This window comes from Phoca vitulina, unplaced genomic scaffold (genome assembly GCF_004348235.1).
Source record: "Phoca vitulina isolate PV1807 unplaced genomic scaffold, GSC_HSeal_1.0 scaffold4, whole genome shotgun sequence".
NCBI lineage: Eukaryota > Metazoa > Chordata > Mammalia > Carnivora > Phocidae > Phoca > Phoca vitulina.
In genome coordinates this window covers 33752277-33774245 of record NW_022589707.1, presented here as the reverse complement: position 1 = coordinate 33774245, position 21969 = coordinate 33752277, and the positions used below count along the sequence as shown (strand labels likewise).

Below are 21969 nucleotides of genomic sequence, written 5' to 3'. Positions count from 1 at the left end.
TGAACCCTCACAGAAAAGCAAACAATCACCCTATTTGTGTCCCTGTTTCTGTCAGAACCCTGCATTCACCCTGCCTGTGTTCGAGCCTTTTTATCTCAGGTGGGTAACTAAGTTTCAAAACCAGATTTCAGGGTCGCCCGCCACTCAGACCACACTGTTCCTCTCGGGGAGGTTCTCCCCACGCTTGCCTGCCCCTCCCAGGAAAGCGGTGCCCAGACCGCCCGGCGGCTCACAGTTTATAGCAGGAAGCCGGCGCCAAGACCTGCTGCTCTCTGCAGGCCTCTCCGCTCCTATGCCTGGGAACAGCGCCGCACCTTGCGCCACCCGTTCTTCCTGCGACCCAGGGGATCCTCAGACCACCCTGTCACTCCTGGGGTTCTGCCCCTCTTCGCCACCTGAGCACCTTTAATCCAGGCTCGTCTCCCACGGTAGGGAACTTCAAAGTTCCAATTTTGTGTTCCGCGGCTTCCAATACTTCGCAGTAGCCTCGGCAAGCTGGCTCCCTCCCCGCCACCGCTTCCACAGCTCTGTCTCTCCCCAGTGAATTTCCGCACCCCCTACCTTCCAGAAGGTGGTCGCTTTTCTACTTGTAGACTTGCAGTTTTGTTCTCTTAGACCTCCCATTGACTTCCTGGGTGTTCGGAATAACTTGATAACTATCTAGCTGTGTTTGAGGGACAAGACGAGCTCAGGGTCCTCCTACTCCGCCACCAACTTAACTCCTCCCCTCCACAACTTGTTTAAATCATCAATCAGTTCCTTTTTTTTTTTTGGAGGATGGATAAGATGATTTTATTGAGATCCGGTTCAAATCGGTGGAATGTTCCCAGATTATTTTCCCAGTTGGGGTTTTAAGATCATTTGTCTTCTCAGCCTAAACAAAGCTTTGTGTTGGTAGGGCTGTGAGTGCATCTGGGAATGTGCATGTGGTTAAATTAACATAAATCATTGAAAATTATCCATTTTTTTCATTATTTTGACCTTCTTGGTACTTAAGGCAATGAACCCCAGTTGGGCAAATCCTTATAAATGTAACACATGAAAAAAAATTAGCCATTCTGCATATCATTCCCTAAATGTCCACAGCAATCTCATCCTGCCATGATGGACAATGAACGTCGGGAAACAAAACTGCCTTGAGTGGTTTTGTGTATCTATGTGTTTGTTTTAATTTCTATGAGCCTCATAAGAATATCAACTCACATAAATAACTCAATCACATTCTTCTCCATAAGCAGGTGTAGGGTATAAACTCACTCAGGATGACTCAAGAATCAAACGAAGAAGCAGACCCACAGCTGCATGTCCCTTTCTGTATTTACCAGGCAGGTAGCTGCAGAGTCTCTCCATTGAGGCCTCCACCGTGGAGTTGTGAACTTGAGCAAGCTGTTCAATCACGGATACCACCATCACACAGGCTACAAAGGCGGGCAGAAGAACACATCAGCAGTGTCATAAAGAAAACCCTGCTGGAGGGCCATGGGGAGGGAAGGGATACGTGTGTGTCCTTAGGAACACCAACCTTTCCACAACACACAACTTTTGTTTGCTAAGCCTTTTAAAATCTGCCGTGTGCATTCAGGCACTGTGAGTTGTAGTGAAGTGTGAAGTATGCTAAGATGGTGTGTTTGAGGATCAGAAAGATTGGTTGTCAGTTCAGTTTTGCTACTTGGAAGCTATGTGACTTTGGGGAGGTAACCGAATCTTTGTTTATTTCTATTTTGATCACATGGGAGAAAGACATGGTATTTAAAGGAGATAGTGCAGAAATAAACCAGCCAGCACAGAGTAGAAGCTCAATAGACATTGGCTTCTTTCCTCTGTCCTTTTCTTCCTTTTTGCAGTAGATGGCTTCATTGTGAATAGGATCATTCCCACCCCATACATGCTCAGCTGGGACCTAGGGTCAGTTTTTTAATTTTAGAAAAGTGGTGGAAATTGCTCAGCATTTGGAGTCAGAAGACCTGGTATTGAGTCCTGTCCTTGAATCTTGGACTCAACGTCCAGGCTTTCTAAGACTTGGTCTCCTCACTGCAAAGTAGGTAATAAGTTTCCTATAGGGCTGTTGTAACGATTAAGGGAGATAACAGTGCACCTGAATGTGCTTTTGAAATCGTAACACTATTGTAAAATACCATTTACCTCCCGGCTATAAAGCACTCTGCCTGAAAGCATGTAACACAATATAATACGTGTTTAGAAGGAACCTCAGATTAAATTAGAAATATATTCCTTCAGCTACCTTGATATATAAGTGCATAGGCCCAGAAATACTAGGCTGATACCCCTTAGAAATTTCTATCACCAGCCTTGATCTCCTGAATGCTTGGGGAAGCCCAAACCTCCTTTTTCCAAAGGGAGGGGACTCTTTCTTCTATACACAAAGGGTTGGTTGGCCAAAGATCAGTAAGTCTGTGAGAGGAAATTTTTAGGCCTCCTTGAGATAAGAAGAGTGGCATTTATTAGCAGAGGTTGGTTTCTAAGGAGGCAAAATAAGGCTTATATCCCAAATGAAGTAGTTCCAGGGTGCCTGGCCCAGTAGTAATCTTGCTATTATCCATCTGCTCAAGGAGTTGGGAACCCAAATTTACATGCAGTGTCATTAAAACCAGATTTCTACCAGGACCCCTTGAGGGAAGGTGGCTGATAACAGATGTGATAGTACAATTGAACATTTCTAGACAGATAAAGCTGGACAAAGCTGGACTCATCTAATCTGAGACAGTGTGATCTTGAAAACCAGTCTTACTGTTCTGAGAGCACTGGGCGCATTTATCAACATCAACTATCAAGGTTGATTAGATGTGCTTTTAACGTAATCCATGCATTGAGGATTTTATTACAATGAATTTAGTAGCTAATACTTATTAGCACTTTATGGTCTAAAAAGCATTTTCATATGTATTTTATTTTAAAAACATTTCAAAAATACAGATGCAATGCAATCTCAGTTTAGAAAACAAAAAATACAGAATAGTGTAAACAAGATAAACATCCTTTAAATCACCCAGATAAACCAATTTCATTTTTAAATATATAAAATATATTTAACGTATGTGAATATATTCAACATTTATAATACACTCTTATACCTTAATTTATGTCTCAGCCAATCACCTCTTAGGTGGAACCAAATAAATTTTAATAACCACAATTGAAAAACAATTATAAATAATTATATTGCAATGTGGTAAGAGGATGCAGTGTGGTATAGTTGAAAAGGGAGAGGAATTAAAAAATAAACTTGGATTCAAATAGTGGATCAGTTAGTTACAAAAGTGCAACTTGGAACAAGTTACCTACTCTTCTGGAACTTCATTTCTAAGAGTTTAGAGTTGGACCATAAGTTCATTGAGGGTGGGAATGGGGTCTTAACTCTGACTTTGAGAGCCTGATACAGGGCCTGGTTTGGAGTCAGATGACAGAGAGGTTTGCTGACTTGAAGTAAGCTGACTGGAATGACATTTCAGTTGTCAGTTGCTGGGGGTCTCCATAGGAAAAGCATAATGGCTGCACCTGAAGTTGTGTTCTGACTCGGTCATTCTCCCCAACAACGTTGCTTACTCTTTGTCCTGTTGCACGCCAGAATGAGTATAGTGCCTGGCTATACTCATTCTGGCATGAGACAACCAGTGCTAGCTCGAGTCAAATAGCAGATTCTGTAGCGAATAGTCATGACTTGCAGCTCAGGATCAAAGAAGGCGGTGGAGGGGCACCTGGGTGGCTCAGTCAGTTGAGCGTCTCACTCTTGGCTTTGGCTCAGGTCATGATCTCAGAGTTGTGGGATCGAGCCCTGAGTCAGGCTCCAAGCTCAGCGGGAAGTCTGTTTGGGAGTCTCTTTCTCCCTCTCCCTCTGGCCCTCCCCCCACTTGCGTGGAAATGCATGCACTCTCTCTCTCCCTCTCTCTCTCTCTTAAATAAATAAATCAATCTTAAAAAAAAAAAAGGCAGTGGAGATTGGGTTGAAATCTTGCATAACAATCACTTCATCTGGTACTTCATCAATGAGCGGCTTCACCCAGAGTGGACTTGAAATACAAGTATGCTTTTGTTTTAATCCAGGGCTTGGAAGGATCAATGCAAAGCAAATTGTGCTGCTCAAAACCAACCTGCTTCTTTGTACGTATAGATATGGGTTTTTCTTTTACGCAGAGGAATCCCATCAAGGACTCTTAAGACTTTGGTGGCTCCTTAGCACTGCTTGCTAAAATTGGAAATCATTAGATAAAAAGGAGCCAGAAAAAAAAAAAAATCAACTGTCTCTGAAGATTGGGTGGATCTTGCCATTACCCTCACTCTGCATGGTGAAGAGTTATGATCAAAAGGGCTCTGCAGAAAAGTGGGTTATGGGGTTTGAAATATGTGAACGCCGAGGTTGGACTCCACTTTGCTTTGAGTCCTGCCCACTTGGGCATCCCCGCCCATTTCCAGCGGGCTCGACTCCCCTTCCAGCTGGATTGTTAATTTAGGGTCTGCAGTGAGATGTGTTCTGAATCCTTCAGTTGGCAAGAATGGAGAAATTGACTTTGCTTTAGTTTCTAATAAGAGGTTCCACAGGCTTGACAAGCTAAAGAATGTTTTCCCTGGGACAGATGCATGAGCAGAGTAATTCCTTCCATTACAGGCCATTCTCTGGCTGCTAATAAAAGGCCTGGCTCTGCTAAAGTGAGTTTGTCCAAGCTACTGTTCATTTAAGAAGTGATGAGAGCCGGTGAGTGCTGTGCATTTTGCTCAGTGGTCACCATCTGAAACCTCACATATGGCAAATCTCTTCTCACATGGCATCTGAGACTAGTGAGTATAATCGAAACAGACACTCCTGATATTGTAGGAAAAGACATGAATGGGCCCAAATAAAAACACCTGCCACAGGGATCTGCTTCTGGATGCATACCTCAGGTAGGCTGCAGACTATACCCAGAATCCTTTTGAAATGAAACAGGACTCTTGCACGTCTAATTATAATCATATCTGTGCTGGCTGGAAATGCAGCCATGGCAGAGAGCAGGCGAAAAGATTTCCCATTTGTCTGAAGCCCACACTTCATGGAAAAGCCTGGAAAGCACTTGGCACTCCTCAGAGCCAGGGCCAGCATGACAATACTTCCTTTATGACCCTAAGTGGGGGCATAAATAATTCATCACATGGCTAGAGTGTGCCCTACAGTTTTCTTTTTCTTTTTTCTTTTTTAAGATTTTATTTATTTATTTAAGAGAGAGAGAGAGAGAGAGCACGAGTCCGGTGAGAGGCAAAGAGAGAAGCAGACTCTCCACGGAGCAGGGAGCTGACGTGGGGCTTCGATCCCAGGACTCCGGGATCATGACCTGAGTTGAAGGCAGATGCTTAACCAACTGAGCCACCCAGGTGCCCCTGCCCTACAGTTTTCAAAGTGTTTTGCATACATTATCATCTCATTCAAACTTCACAACAACTCCTAGATGTAGGAATTATTGATCTCATTTTACGGACCAGAAACAGACTCAGAGAGGTTCGGTACGTTGCCAAGTATATGGCTAGTAAGCAGGAGAGCTGGGACTGGAACAGCGTATGTACTGAGTTCCTTCCAGATGCAGGCACTGTGCTGGGCTCTGAGCACATGCTGAAAACAAACCGATAGAGCTCCTGCCCTCTTAGAGATTATACTCTATTAGAGAAAAGTGATCGTAAACGAGTAAACAAAGAATTATAAATAATTCAGGTGCTATGAAGAAAAGGAACAGGGTGAAGTAGCAGAGGGTAATGAGGATGGGGGTGTTATAAACCTTAGCTAGAGCCAATAAAGAAGGCTTCTCTGTAGAATACACACAAAAAATAACTAATATAATGGAAAGGATCATGAGGAGCCGGGGCAAGTTTTGTAAGAGGTGGGGGCTGCTGACACCCACTTCATGGCATAAAACTAGGAAAGCCTGGCACCAGAACCCAGTGGTGAAAGATGAGGTGGGGGGAAAGGAAGAGGCCAGGTTTGAGGGATTTGTAGATTGCAAAAGAGCCAGGGATTTTTCCAGAGAGTGACGGGGAGCCATGACTGGGTTTTGTTGGAAGGAGCTACTGCTATCTGATCTATGTCTTTAAGTTACCATGCTGGCTGTCATGGGGAGGAAGGCCCTTAGGGGACAAAGGTGGGAGCAGAGAGAGGAAGTAGGAGGCTATTTTGTTCCTGGAGAGAGGTGATGGTGGATCGCAGAGAATAACGAGTGGCAGGGGGAACAGAGGAAAAACAGACTGTTTTGGGATCTATTGTGGAGGTTCACCCGATACAATTTATTAATGAAGTGATGTGTGAAGGAAAGAAGTATGAGGAAAAGTGAGAATCAAAACTGACTCCTTTGTTCCTGGTTTGGGCCCAGGGAGGGGCAGAGCACAGGTCTGGGAGCCACGCCACACCGGGGTCCCTGAATCCCTGTTGGACCCACGTGACTTAGTACGTCCCACCTGCCTCCATAGTGCCCCTCAATTCTGTTCTCCTCAGATTTCTCTGCTTGGCTGGGAGCAGAGGACATGGCTTTACATGTTTACATTATTTCTCATGTTGGTGAAAAGAAAGGAAAATAGAAATGTATGAAAATGATCACTTACAATTATCCTACTCTCAGTCTAGTTTCCCTAAGCTATTAGTTACTAAGCCAAAGATGGTAGCACACACCCCAGGGGGGAAGAGGTGGGTGGGAGAAGAAGAAAAAAATGCAAGGGAGGGAAGAGAAGGAAGAAGCTACATTCCAGGAGAGAGTAGAAGAATGTGGGGGTCAGACAGACCTGGGCTCACTTCCTCCTATGACTTACAAGCTGATGTATTCGGTAGGACAGTTAATCTTTCTGAACCCAGATTTTGGCACTCATCAAACAGAATAATAATGCCCACTTGCACGGTACACTAAACATGGCCACGACTGTTTTGCACTTCTTCCCGTGAAGAGGGATGACCCACTTCCCAGTCTTCTGAATGAACCTGGCTTTGTAACCTGTGCACTGGGGAGGAAATGACAGCATGTCGGGTCTGAACCCAGACCTCAAGAAGCCTTGCAGCTTCCACTTTTGCCCTCTTAGAACTTTATAGCTGTGAGCTTGAGCCAGCCTGCTGGAGAGGCCATGTGAAGGGAAATCAAGGTGCCCAGCCAACAGCCTGCCAACGAGGAGATTTGTGAATGAGGGTATTCTAGATCACCCAGCCCCTGTCATTCCACCATCTACCAGCTGAATACAGCAGCAGGAGTGAGCTCAGGAGATACCAGCGGGAGGACCCTCCCAACTGTGCCCAGCCCCAAATTGCCAGCCCACAGGATTGTAAGCTGATGAATGACTGTTGTAGAAGTGTGGAGTGGTTTGTAACTCAGCATAGGCTATCTGACACACTCGGCAAAATTGTTGTGAGGCTTAAGTGATCCAACACATAAAAATGCACATACTGTCTAGCAGAGTCGGCATTTAACAAATGCCTACTGTCAGTTTCTGTTCCAACTGCTGAGACCATGGGGTGAAGACATATTCTCTGTGACTCTTTTTAAAATAGAAACTTGTCTTTGAAAAACATATTGTGGTATCAATAGTGTTTTTACTTTTCTGTGGCCGAATTTGCTTTTATTGCCGATAGCTAGTATTTTCACTCCATTTGGGCAGATTAGGCTCTGTGGCCTAACCCGACCATCACCTAGAACACCGTCTTTATGAGAAAATGCTCAGTGTGTTCCAAACTTCCAACTTTCGCAAGAACACTGGCAATGAGAGAGGGCAATTTCCTGGTGAGAGGCTGAGCACATTCAAGGCTGAGCAGAGCGCCAAGTAATGGCGGTGAGAAGAAATAAGCAAACTGTGCTGAGAGATGCAGGATGGTTGGCTTGGCTAATTTAGAAATATATAAAAAGCTAATAATAAAGAAATGAGAGTACAGACACAGGAGCCATCCCATCCTGTTATTAATTCAATGCATACTTATAAGCACCTGCTATGTGCTCAGAGGCTTAGGATACAGACGTGAATAAGTGAAGTCACAGACCAGGAGGGAAGCCTGATGACTAGAGAAACAGTCTAGTCCCGGCAGCCTGTAAGCACTATGGTACAGGGACCTGTTAATGTTTTGGAAGCACAGATGAGGAAGAAACGAACTCTGCTTCGAGTAACCGGTGACAGTTTCCTGGAGAATTTGAGTGTTAGAGAATGGGGGGACCTCATTCAACAGAAAAATGCAGGAAGGCCTTCAAGAAGAGAGGCGTAGCATTTTTAAAGACTTGGATATGAGAAAGAGAAGAGTTGGCCAAGGCCCCAGGGTCTGTGGGAAAGACAGAGTGAGAGAGATAGGAAGAGACCCCATCTTGAGGACCCCTGAAGGGCAGACCACAGTGCATGGGCTCCAAATGCTCTAGAGTCTAGAGTATACACCAATGGTTTCAAATATTTTGCTTTGTACCCTGTAAAGGAAATTTGAAAATCTATGTACCCCTTCCACATTTAATGGATGTTAAAGTATTATTAATGGATATCAATTTAAATAGTTGCAAAGAGTATAATTCTAGGCAGACTGTAAATATTAGGGTAGAAATCATACATTAATCTCTATGTATCCAAAGGAATCTAAATACTATAGTGATTTATACCTACTCTCATCCACTGAAAAAAAATAAGCTCAAACTCTTCTTTCACAGTGAGAAATTTATATTGATAATCCCTCTCCTTGAATTCATATTTCAATAAAAGTCTACTTCCTTGAATTTTTCTTCCACTATAGAATTTTATCCCAATGTAATATATTTTTATGGTTGAAAGTATTTTATTGATTGCACTGTTATACTTCTTAACACTAAAAATATGAGTAAAATTTAAATGAAAATTTTAATTTCCTGTGACTATAACTCTAAGTATTAAAAAATTCTTCTGGATAGAGTTGTCATTATTAGTAAAATTAACTTTTCTAAGCAGTATGTATTGCCAATTTGATGAACAATTCCTAAATAATAAAAGTAAAATTTTATTGGAATTGCACTTCTTAATGAGATGACTGGCCTTTTTGATTAGTACTTACATCTGTTGAAGAATAATACTTATTCATGTAAACAGGCAAGGCTCAGTATCATGTCTGTTCCTACTTTTCATTTTTAAAGAGGTAGGTGCTGAGAAAACATGTTAAGTAAACAAGTAAATGGAAATGCAAGGACTTTTGATAGAGTGATGTCACTCAATTCTTTTACTCCTTCTGAGGCAAATGTCAAAAACCTTAAGGTGATCTATCATTGGAAATTATTCCAAATGGTCCATCACCTGACAACTCCATTAAGTGCCCCTTCAATTGTGTTGAAAGCAAAGAACTAGAAACCACCCGACTTGCAAAAACATTTGTTATCTAATCAATGGAGTCTTTCTCAATTTCTGGGAAGTATATTAAAATAAGAAAAAAGTTTTACTAAGACTTCTCTTTTAATTATACCTATTACAATTCACCTAGAGAGACCCTGTTAGAACTTAATATACTCAGAAAGGATTAGGATGTTGAAATATTGTTCTTTTCAATACACTTTTGCCTATATAATATTTTAAGTAAAATCTTTTATCTTAATGCATACTTCATATATATTTTTGTCAAAGTTGGAGCTGCAGATTTAGTTCATCAGGGTATGAGAAATATCCTCTGTATAATCCGAAATAGCAAAGTCAGACCTTATCATTAAAGGCATTAACTAATCAGATTACCTTTCAGAAAATGTATGGCTTCATTTTTCCTTTCACGTCTATATTTGAATTCTAAAAGAGATACTTAGAAATAGAAGATAGATGGATAGAAAAACGGATGAATGGGTGAGTGGGTGGGTAGGTGGATGGATGGATGGATGGATGGATGGATGAATAGAAAGAAGGATAGACTGATGATGGGTGGAGGGATAGATAGGTAGATAGATGACAGTTGGATAGATAGAAATAATAGATGATCTTTGACTATGCCCAACAGTTTTTATGTACAAACCTACTTAACTTGAAAAATTTCCACCTGCTGGCAAAGACTTACTACTACCAAAGTTCTTACAAATGTTTTGTTGAAAAAAAAAAAACAGTGTTCGATTTTAGATTGTCGTCTTAGCCAACCAGATTTAGAAATCAAACAAAACAATAAAACAAGATCCAAACCCCATAAATACATACCTAGACAATTTTGAAAGCAAATATAGCAAAATATCAATAGTGTTCATCTGGGTTTTGGGTTTACAGTTGATTTTATTCCTTTTTTTTTTTTTTTAAGATTTTATTTATTTGAGAGAGAGCGAGCTTGAGAAGGGGGAGGGACAAAGGGACAAGTAGACTCCCTGCTGAGCACAGAGCCCAATTAGGGCTCAACACAGGGCTGGATCCCAGGACCCTGATATCATGACCTGAGCCCAAGTCAGATGTTTAACCAACTGAGTCACCCATGCACCCCACAGTTGTTTTATTCTTTAAAAATCTTCTTCAGTATTTTCTAAAATCTCTATGAAAGGCACATACTCCTTTATAATTAGAAAAAAACAAAAAATTGTATTTTATCAAATAATCTCTCATTGAATAAGCTTTTTAATAGCTGCCCTTTACCTTACTAAGCTCTAGGAAAATGTGAAATGACATTTTCTAGAATACCTTCGTTTCAGCTCTCTGCTGAGTGTTTTTGCAAATGGTGTCTCATTTAATCCTCCTCCTCATAAGATTATTACTTCCTATTTTATGGATGAGAAATATGAGGCTCAGAGAAGTTAAACAACATATCTAAGGCCTTTTAAACAAGCAGTGATTCTACTGCTAACTGGCTAAGAGATTCTAATCCAGATCAGTTGAACCTTGAAATCTATATGCTTCTAAGTGTTACACTGAATATATTAAAATATGGGATCTTGAAAGTGAACATTGTCAATAACATTAATTAAAATAATCATTGCTATATTGAAATTTATATGATTTGTGCATATTTTCTCACAATATTCCTTTCACTTTCTAATGACATTTCCTGGAGAGCAAAAATGTTTAAATTTAATGAGGCAATTTATAAATTTTTTCTGTTTATATAGCCCTTTTGATGTCGTATTTAAGAATCTTTGAAACCAAAGTCACAAAGATTTTCTTCTACATTTTCTTCTAGAAGTTTCATAGCTTTAGCTCTTACCTTGAGACCTATGATCTATTTTGAGTTAATAATTGTGTGTGATTTGAAATAAGCAATCAGATAATGTCACTTCTCCAACAATGGTTTTCAAAATTTTTGACTATTCTAGTTTCTTTGTATTTTCATTAAATTTTAGGATCAGTTTACCAATTCTTACCAAAAAAAGATGTTAGGATTTTGATTGGAGTTGTGTTTAGTTCATAGGTCAATTTGGGGAGCACTGCTATCTTAACACCACTGAGTCTTCCAATCCATTAGCATGATGCTTCTCTCCATTTCTGTAAAGCATGCTTTCATTTCTCTCAACAATGGTTTCTAGTTTTCAGTATAGAGTAATTTAATTCCTTTTGTTAAATTTATTCCTAGGTATTTTTTTTATTATATTGTGAATGGAATTGTTTCCTTAATTTCAATTCTTGAAAATTTATTGCTAATATAAACAAATATAATTGGTTTTTATATTAATCTTGAATCCTGCAATCTTATTAAACTTTCCTACTCATTATAGTCATTTTATTGTAGATACCTCAGGATTTTCTATTCAGGATCATGCTGTCTGAAAATAAAGACAGTTTTACTTATAAAGGCAGTTTTACTTATTCCTTTCCAATTTGCTGGCTTCTCTTATTTCTTTATTAAACTGAATAGAATTTTCAATAAAAATTGAAAGTAGTGAGAGTGGACATCCTTCCTATGTTCCTGATCTTAGGAGGAAAGCATTCAGTCTTCTATCTTTAAATATGAAGCTTACAGTAGGGTTCTCATAGATGTCCTTTATCAGGTTAAGAAAGCTCCTTTTTATTTCATTATTTATTGAGTGTTTTTGACATGGATGGGTGATAGATTTTGTCAAATCATGTTTCTCTTTCTTTTGGGATGCTAATGTAGTTATAGCTTCTACTAATTCACTATATTCCATTAATTGATTTTCAGATGCTAAAATAACTGTGCATATCTAGGATAAATCCCACTTGGTCATGGTGTATAATTCATTTTATACGTTGCTGAATTCAGTTTGTTAATATTTTGTCAAGGATTTTTGCCAATTTTGGATTTTTCTTGTAGCATAAGTGTTTAAAGTTTTAAATTTTCCTCTAAGCACTGATTTAGCTACATTCCATAAAATTTGACCTATTGTATTTTCATTTTCATTTAAGCCAAACTATTTTCTAATTTCCCTATGATTTCCTCTTTTATCTATTTTTTTAAAAGAAGTGTGTTGTCTTATTTGCACACATTGCTTTTTTTTTCCAGATTTCTTCCTATTGTTTTCTAATTTCACTGCAAAAATGTTTGTATGATTTCAGATTTTAAAAATGGATTGATACTTGTCTTATTGTCAAGTGTATGGTCTATATTGGACAATGTGCCATGTATAGTTAAAAAATGTGTACTTTGCTGTAGGTGAATGGAGTGTTCTATAGATGTTAGTTGGGTCAAGTTAGTTGTTAGTGTTGTTCAGGTCTTCTATAACCTTACTTACTTTTTGTCCCCTTGTTCTATCAGTTACAGAGGGAGGAACATAGACATTTTGAACTGTATTGTTGAACTCTCTTTCTTTTGAAATTTTTAATTAAATTTTTAAATTTTTGTGTTTTGGGGCTCTGTTATTAAGTGTATGTACATTTACAATTGTCACTTCTTTCTTGATATATTGACCTCTTTATCATTATGGAAGATACTTCTTTGTCTTAGGATTATTTCATTTTTTTTTTTTTTTAAGAGAGAGAGAGAGCATGAGCAGGGGAGGGATGGAGGGAGAGAGAGAGAATCCCAAGCAGGCTCCACACTCAGTATGGAGCTGGATGTGGGGCTTGATCCCATGACCCTGAGATCATGACCTGAGCTGAAATCAAAAGTTGGACACCCAACTGAATGAGCCCCCAGGCACCTCAGGATTATTTCATATCTTAAAGTATATTTTGTCTGATAATAATTTATTTATTCCAACTATCTTACATTAAACCCATTTGTCTTTGAATCTAAAGTGTGTCTCTAGGAGACAGAATATAGTTAGATCTTGCCTTGTTTATCTATTTGATCATCTTGTCTTTTGATTGGCATGTGTTGTTCATTTACATAGGTCAGAGCTATATAAATAGCTACATAAATAGACAGATGGAAACATCATAACTTTACAGGGATTTTACTCTGCTTAATGCTTTGTAACATTCTTTTCTTTCCTCTTTCCCATAGTACATTTGATCTATGTTCTAGTTTCACCCTCCTCCCCAGAATGTATTCATATTCTTCCTGAAGAAAAGCATACTGTTAACTTGAGTTCTTTTGGTTTTGCTCACTTTGTGACCTTTCCCCAAAGTTGTGGTTCTCTCTCTCTGGAGTGTCTTTGGGGTCTTTCTCTTCAGAGTTGTGAGCCCAGAACAATCCAGGAAAAAAAGGCAAATGTAGATGTAGTGAAAGTTGAGATGATTGGAAACCTACCATTGTGCTAAGGTTGGGGTTAAATTCTATGATCATTTAAAAATAAAAGTAGGGGAATTGAGGAGAGGAGAAGGTGTGAAAAGTGGGGGACAAAGTGCAGGGGGCTGAGCTGGGAACCAGGGGGTGACCCTCTAGAGCAGTTCGGTCTGCAGGACCCAGAAAGTGGACGTGAGCTGCGGGTCCTCCGTGAGTGACCGCGTTGCTGAGATAAGTCCCAGAGCTACACCAGCCGTGACACCCCACTTGGGAGCTCTGGGGGCTGGGGACAGAGGCGCACCCTCAGAGGCCGAGAACTTAAATGGCAGAGGGGTACATAAGCCCTTCTGTAGAACGGAGACCAACCCTCAGGAAGGAAAGAAGAGAACCCTGAAGGGGTGGGGAGGATAAATTTAAACACAGAAGGGCTAAGATGAAGTGTTTTCTGCTGTCAGCAGCAGTGGTGGCTTAGGAACAAGTGTTCAGTTACAGAGAAAAAGAGAAAATGAAATTTCTGGATATAAAATTGTGATCATAAATTTTCAAACTTCTCTGCCAGCTCTGTCTAAATCCTTCCTAGTTTTGTCAGTGACACTGTCATCTTACCACTCAACACTTTCTCTTTATCATTCAAACTATAAAGTCATCTCTGACCACTCTGTGTGGGATGCCAGGGCTGGGGGGTGGGGAGAGGGGGATTTAACAGGCTCTGAAGCTGTTTTGTAAATTTAACCAAACATGAATGAGGGGGGAGAAAGGTGGTTTTTTTTTTTTTTTAAACCTTTTAGAAGGCTTCCTGAGCACCACATAGTGCTTTAAATAAATAAATAAATAAATCCCCTCAAAACTCAATGAATTAATTTAAAATGTCAATGATTTAAAAACATAAAGATTACTTTGCCCCTAAATCACCCATGTAAAGAAAACGATGTTTTGCAGAAATGAACGTGGCTTATTATTGATTCCATAACATTTGGAAAGTGGCAGAAAGAGGCACTGCTTGTTCACGGACAGTGGAATCAGCGTTTGCTTAGTGATCAAATGGGATGTACAGTTCCATGCAAACAAATTATGGTAAATTGGGAGAGGGGCCACTGGGGCTTTGCACAGCTGGATTTTGGAATCTGTTTAAGACCATGCCCTCCAGGTCTGCCGGTTGGTCCCTACTACAAAGACTCCTTTTGGGTCTGAAGCTGAAGGTGTTTGTTTACACAGGGATGTTGGTTCACTCACTCAGTAACTTCTGTGGTGGTTTCTCTTAGAGTATCTCTCCAGTCACAGCAATCCCCACTTCCGTGAGAGGTGTCTTCTCTGACAAACACATCTGTGCAGTAAGCTCTCCTCACTGCCACCTGCCCCTTGCTCAGTGGTCTAAAGATTTGACCCAGATTCTTGGATTAACAACGAGAAGGAGAGTCCATCTCTGCGTGTGCTGAATGACTGCAGGCAAACTCTGGACCGCGGGAGCCCATAATCGGCCAAAGGGCCTAGAGCAAGAAAACCAGCTGGTCTGTAGGGTCAGAGATGAAGGCAGTACCACGAGGCCAGAGAGAACTCCCTGGGGCCCTGGCAGCCAACCTTTTTTGGATCCTGGCTCACTGTTTAGAAAAACAGAGTCAGCTCTGTTTTTCTGCCTTTTGGTTCTAAAATTCATTCTTGGGATTCTCATAAGAAAATGTCTTCCTTTTTCTTTTTGCTTACCCTAGCTCAACTCAAGTTAATTCCTGTTACTTACAACCCCAAGAGTTATACTCGGAGTTACCAAAACCCAATGTCTGGGAAACAAGGTAAGGGGATGGGCGCATGACAAAAGGAAGACAATAGTTAAAACAACAATTTTTTAAAATATGGGATTTAGATATGACACAAAATGCACAACAGACAAAATAGAAAAAATAGATAAATTGGACTTCATCAAGATGTAAAACTTTTGCACTTCCAAGGATACCATCAAGAAAGGGAAGAAACCCCTTCAGAATGGGAGAAAATATTTACAAATCGTATATTTGATAAGGGATATATATCTAGATTATATAAAGAACTTTTACAATTCAACAATAAAAAGACAGTAACCCAATTTAAAAATGGGCAAATGAGGGGTGCCTGGGTGGCTCATTCAGTTAGGCGTTTGACTTTTGATTTCCGCTCAGGTCATGATCTCAGGGTCTTGGGATCGAGCCCTGCGTCAGGCTCCAGCTCCACACTCAGCGTTGAGTCCCCTAGAGATTCTCTCTCTCCCTCTCCCTCTCCCCCTCCCCGCCTCGTGCTCTCTAAATAAACAAATAGAATCTTAAAAATAAAAGGGCAAATGACTTAAATAGACATTTTGTCAAAGAAGATATGTAAATGGTCAATAAGCATGCAGAAAGATGTTCAACATCATTATCATTTTGGGAAATTCACATCAAAACTAGAATGAGGTATCCATCCATATCCACTAGGATGACTATAATAAGAAAGCTGGGTAATAACAAGGGATCGGTGAGGTTGTGGGGAAATCGTACCCTCATGCACTGAGGGTAGAGATGTAAAACAGTGCAGCAGCTCTAGAAAACAGTCTGACAGGTCCTCAAAATGTTAAACATAGAATTACCATATGACCTGGAAATTCCACTCCTAGGTATATACCCAAGAGAAAAGAAAACAAATGTCCACACAAAAACCTCGTACATGGATATTTGCAGCAGAATTATTCAGAATCGCTAAGAACTGCAAACAACCCCTATGTCCATCAACAATGACTAGATAAACCATGTGGGGCATATCCAGACAATGAACTATTATTCATTCATAAGAAGAAATGAAGTTGGTACATGCTACAGCCTGGATGAACCTTGAAAACATTATGCTAAGTCAAAGAAGTCTATAACAAAAGACCATGTATCATATTATTCCATTTATATGAAGTGTTCATTGAGACCCCCTTTAGGGGCTGAAGGAAGGAGATGGGGAGCAACTGCTAATAAATATTGGGTTTCTTTTTAGCCTGATAAAAGTGTTTGAAGTAAATATTGATGATCAATACACAGCTTATGAATATACTTAATAAACATTATACTTTAAAGGGGGTAAACTTTATAGTATGTGAATTATATCTCAACAATGCTAGAAAATAAAATTTTATTTAAAAAAATGTGGGGAAGAAATATATTGCCCCAACCTAATCCCTTAAAAAAAACGTAATCACACTTATAGTGAAATCTAAGGCAAGTTTTAACTGGCTGTGTAAACTTGGCCAAGTTGCTTATTTCTCTAAGTCTCAATTGTTTCTCCTGCCAAGTGGGAATAATGATGATATATATCCCATAAGGTCATTTTAATGATTAAATGAGGTAGTTCATATAAATCTCTTGGAAGACTGTTAATTATACAATATGTGCTCAATTAATGTTAGCAGTCTCATAGTTACTAACTTACAAATATAATTGCTACGGCTGAAGAACCCTTCCTTTCCCCATGCACCACTCCAATTAGCTCAGATGCAACTCAGAGAAAAGATGGAGGGCAGCATGGAGAAATGCCGGGAAGCTGCAAAAATGGCTGCAGACCAGACCAAAAATTTTCATTAGTAAGAAACAAATATGATCACTAAAAGTGCATTGTAATATGGATGGAACGCAATTAATTCAATTGAACTCCATGAAAAATGGGGAAGCAGAACTACTTCCATGTGTTGAGAAGGTGACTATAAATATTTTATTTTATTATGATTTTATAAATCATGGCTAGTGTATACTTTTATGAACAAGGTAAAACTTCATTTTGGAATGGTGATTAGGAAGATCACTGGTGCCTCACAAAGACAATTCCCTACCGCTCAGTTGGATGATCAGAAATCCAACTGGCTGATCCACTTTTCTCAAGGAGATTTTTGTTGCCCAGCGCCTTTCAAGAGGGAGGTAATGGCAATGGGATCTTTGAGACCCCTGCAGCTTCCTTCTTTGACTGGCAACACTTGGGTAGAAACATTTCTAAAATTCTAACACTTTACCCCACTCCTCCTCTTTTTCACCCAGCTTATACTTTCACCTTCCTCTGGCTGACTTTATGAATATGATGAGGTTCTTGCAGTCAGCAGTTGTTTGCTTTGAAATGACCAGCCTTTGCTCTGTGCTTCTTGGCTTTCTGCTGGCTCTCCCATGGACACTGCGGTTTATAGGGTTCCTGGGAAGTGGGGTATTACCGCGTGCACTAAGCACCCAGTTTGTCTTTCACTTTAAAGAACTGTAATCAGAACTGTAATGAGAATGGATTCTCATTTTTTCCCCCTAAACTGGACAGTCAATTCCTGAGGACAGAGGCATTTTAGAAATTATTGTTATTCACCTTTGTATTTCTAGCTCGGAGTGCAGGCCCTGGCATGTGGTGACCATTCGGTGACCATGAGGCGAGTGGACACGGAGGAAAGTGCCTTTGTGCCAGTGGATTTGAAGTCAGATCATCCTGCTTTTCATCAGAAAGGAGCAGAAGCCCAGCCAGCATCCCTTCTCTTCTCCTGCCTCCTCCACGGTGCTCTTCCTCTTACTACCAGCTGTGAATGAGCTTCCCTCACTGCTTCCTAAGACACACCCCGCGTTTGGACCTGTAAACCAGAGCACCCCCAGATTCCCTTTTAGGAGATAGCCCCTCCCCCTGTTGCTGGGACTGTTGGTGTTAAGGGCTCACGCCAAGTGCCTCTGCAGGCATTGCCCCCACGCGAGGGAGCTCCCCACTGGGCTCAGTTCATAGCAGTGCCTGTTCGGTGTGGCAGTTCCAGGGTCTAGACCCACCTCAGACCACTCTGAAGAGCCATTTGGCTCCAGAATTCTCTGTGGGATTGACAGAGAGAGAGAGAGAGAGAGAGAGAGAGAGAGAGAGAGAGAGAGAGAGGCTATAGCATAGCCCATATTTTCCTCCTACCTATTCCCGCTGCTTCACCCTCTTCATGGTGTTTTCCCCAAGAGCACACCTCTATAAACTCCCCTGTGCACAAATTTCTGAGTCTGTTTCCCGAAGGAACCAATCCCAACAGTGAGACCCCAGCTGGAACCGCCTGTAGCCCCTGGCTCAGCACAGCCAGTGCCGAGTCCATGTTGATCACATGCCGGCCTCGTCCTGCACTCGCCTTTCTTCTTACCGTGAGGACAGGTCAACACCTCGAGGCAGAGTTAGCCAGAAGTCGTGACCTGGGGAAATGGGTGCTAAACCATCATCAAACCTAACCAGCAACACACTCCCTGAGCTCCTGGGGCCATGGAATATTTGCATAAGAAACCAAATGAACCCCCATGGCTAACGAGAAGGGCCACAAATTCCTCGACACTCCCCATGAAAAAGAGGGAACAATGTCCCCTACCATTGAGTCTGAGTGGAGAGATCAGGACCACCTGAGCAATAGAAAATGGCAGAAGTGATGCTGTCTGAGGTCAAAGGCCATCTTCTTTCTACCGTGTGATGGTGCCCACGGTCCTTCTGAAAGGGGTAAGAATTTCCGACTCTTACAAGGGTTGCCCATCCAAGAGAAAAAAATTCCAATCACCAACGAGGTGGAGGGCTTTTACAACTAATTCAAACGAGTAATTGTGTAGAGTACTTATGTGCCGTCGTGTGAGTGCTCACTCTCGGGCTCAAAGGTTTTCTGTGTTGGTGAGGTTACTGGCACCCGACTTGGAACTCACAGCTATTGATGTCATTAAATAGGTGATTTACTACGCAAAGTATTTGACCCCATTGTTGTGTCCGCCTGAAAAATACACAAAACGCTTACTTACCTACACAGGTGTGGCCGCTGGAGTGTCTGGCGCCGGGCTGGTCGTCAGAGGCTGGAGAGGCCGACGTGCGAAGGGGCAGGAGTAAGAACAGCGTTGTTGCCAAAAGGATATTCCAGAGGGACGTCATCTCAGACCCGTGCACCAGGAGAGACCAGCCTGGCTAGAGGCTGCCCACCGAGGGACACTGAAGCCGGGGCCACGGAAGCTTCTCTTCCGCTCTTTGACCCCCCCACACACACTCCCCACGCTCTCACATATACACACTTTTCATACGTGTGAAGGGACTAGAAAAACATACAAACACTCACAGACCCACTCCTTCCTCTTGCAGAACCGAGAGAGAGAGAGAGAAAGAGAGAGAGAGAGAGAGAGGGAGAGAGCGTGCCAGACGCCTGCGCCCGGAAAGAGCTTCAACAAGTCCCTGGGAGGCAGGTTTTTTGAGTTAAAAAGTGCTTCAAAAGGACAAACCCAGGTGGCAGCAGCAGCAACAACGTGCCCTTGTGTGCTCGCCAGCTGAAGTCAGTAAGAAGCCAGGGGAACCTCGAGGCTTGCTGGAATCCTCCTGGGGGTGGTTAGGAGGCCCTTCCCCTTTCGCTCTTGCAAAACGAAACAAAACTAAAACTGAAGAAAAAAAAAAAACAAACCACAAACACACAACCTGTAGCAATGTGACCAGCAACGTCTACGCGTTATAGAAATTATAATTTGCTCTATTCAGAAGTTATCTAGTTTTGCTCTAAATAATTTTGTATGGTAAGATTGAGCTCCTTATTCTGTTGCTAAAGAATATTCTGGTCAGGTAGTTCTTTTCCCCTGGAGAAGTTGGGTTATTCCTCCGAGGGTCAAGTTTTCTCACGGCCTTCAGTCTGGTGTGCAGGAAATAAGGAATAGAGACAGTAATGTGCAGTCAGCACGGCTGGATTTTAAATCTAATGAGAAGAAGGATGTACTGGAATTAACCTGTTCATATTTACTTGGCTGTGTGTGATGCATCTCTTTCCTCCAGAATTTCAAAACATGTTTATATTCCCCACCTGTAGATGATTTGTTCATTTTTTTTAAGAGACTGACTTTCTGTTTTGAAGATGAGAACAGAATGCTGTTTTTCTGGGGGCTTGGGGGGAACTGAAGCAGATCTTAGATAGAGAAAAGACATATAACCTAAGTGCTTTGTTCTGAAACAGGATACAGCAAAGTCATATGCCATTCTCAGACAAGATAAGGGGATTGCGCCAAAGTACCACAATCTAGATAAGCCTGGGAGATCCTGCAATTTTTACTCTCCTTGTTGAGGCTCTGAGGAAAGCTTATTATAAAATTCACGAAATATTGTGAAAGCTATCAGACTTGGTAGAGAGCTCTCCTTCTCCTCCTCCTGCTTTTATTCAAGGAATGGCATTGAAAATAGCAGGCAGAATTTTAGAGTTGTATTCTTTCCAGGATGTAGGAAATCCCAGTTTTTATGGTTTAAAGATTTCTTTGTAAGCATTAGCTTAATAAATGCCAATTTGTCAAATTTCTGAATCTGCGGCAGAGATACCACATGCCAGAGTGTTTCCCTGCTTATGTCCCGGGACAGGGTGGACCAACAGACGCCATGGAGGACCTTGGTCACCATGGGCCTGTGACTTCCTTTGAGGCTGGCCCTCAAGGTCCCTGACCCTGTGATCAAGGAAAGCTCTGGAGGTCACCAGGACCACCACAGGGGGCAGGGCCTAGAGAAGTTCTAGAGACTTCCTGGAGAAGCAGGATAATGGAATGATTAAGAGCTCATACTGCAAAGACAAAAAGACCTATGTCCAAATATCACACCTATTGTTTACTTCTGAGTAATATATTATAGTAGTCATATAACCTTTAAATGCTTCCATTTCCTCATTTATATGGGGATAATAATATTTGTCCTACAGGGTGCCGGAAGGACTAAAATAGATGATGTAACCAAGCTATAAAGCCGGGTACCTGGCAAGAAGAGAGTGCTTAGTAAATCAAATCTTTGGTTATTATTCCAGCAGGAGTGTGATGAAATCTGCACGCCAGGCCAGCCTTGGAAAGAAGGATAAGACACCCGCGCTAGGTGTAGGCCAAGGTGTGGGGAAACGGCATGGATTGGAGGAGGCAGCCTCTATTGAATGCTTTCTGTGTGCTAGGCAGCACTCCAGGAAGACACCGTCTCGTTTGCTAACCCATAGGTCGGTGAGGAATCTTCAGGCAGCTTCCAGAAGAGAACTTGGCACAGGCTCTGGGCTTCCTGAGGTTCTTTTGGTCTAGATTTATAGCTGTGAGCAGGCTGTAAGCAGGCCTCTCGGGGTGAGAGGAATTTCTCAGCCTAACGCTGAATGCAAGTTTTCAGCCTTGGTCAATGTGTGTGTGACACAGGCCATTCTGCCTACAAAACCGACCCCCACCCAGGAACAGTGAGCCCAGAGGCAACCTGGGGTGCTCAGGCTTGTGGCCTGGCCAAACTGGGAATTCCTGGCTTAGCTGAGCAGCGCCAAGCAAGTCCCTTACCATTTCCAGCGATGAGATTCCTCGGCTGTGTGGGTATGTCAGTCATCCCTGACACGTGGTAGGTTTTCCACAGACTGATTGTCATGCTTGAAGGTCAAGTTCTTACTAGGCAGGGTCAAAAGAGGAAAACAGAAATCAGGAAGTGATTTTTGCTAATTAATGCTAAAGTAAATG

At 41.5% G+C, this 21969-nt stretch overlaps 1 protein-coding gene across 1 annotated transcript in view; it reads right to left on the bottom strand.

Moving 5' to 3' along the window:
* AOAH (acyloxyacyl hydrolase) overlaps positions 1–19836 on the bottom strand; it is a 166594-nt gene extending 146758 nt beyond the window's left edge. Inside the window, exons 1-2 of the mRNA XM_032401770.1 lie at positions 19285–19836; positions 1323–1418 (exon numbers count right to left, since the gene is read on the bottom strand). Coding sequence (XP_032257661.1) covers positions 1323–1418; positions 19285–19411 — 223 coding nt within the window. The 5' untranslated portion in view covers positions 19412–19836. The remainder of the gene's footprint in view (positions 1–1322; positions 1419–19284) is intronic.
* Positions 19837–21969: the final 2133 nt, after the last annotated feature.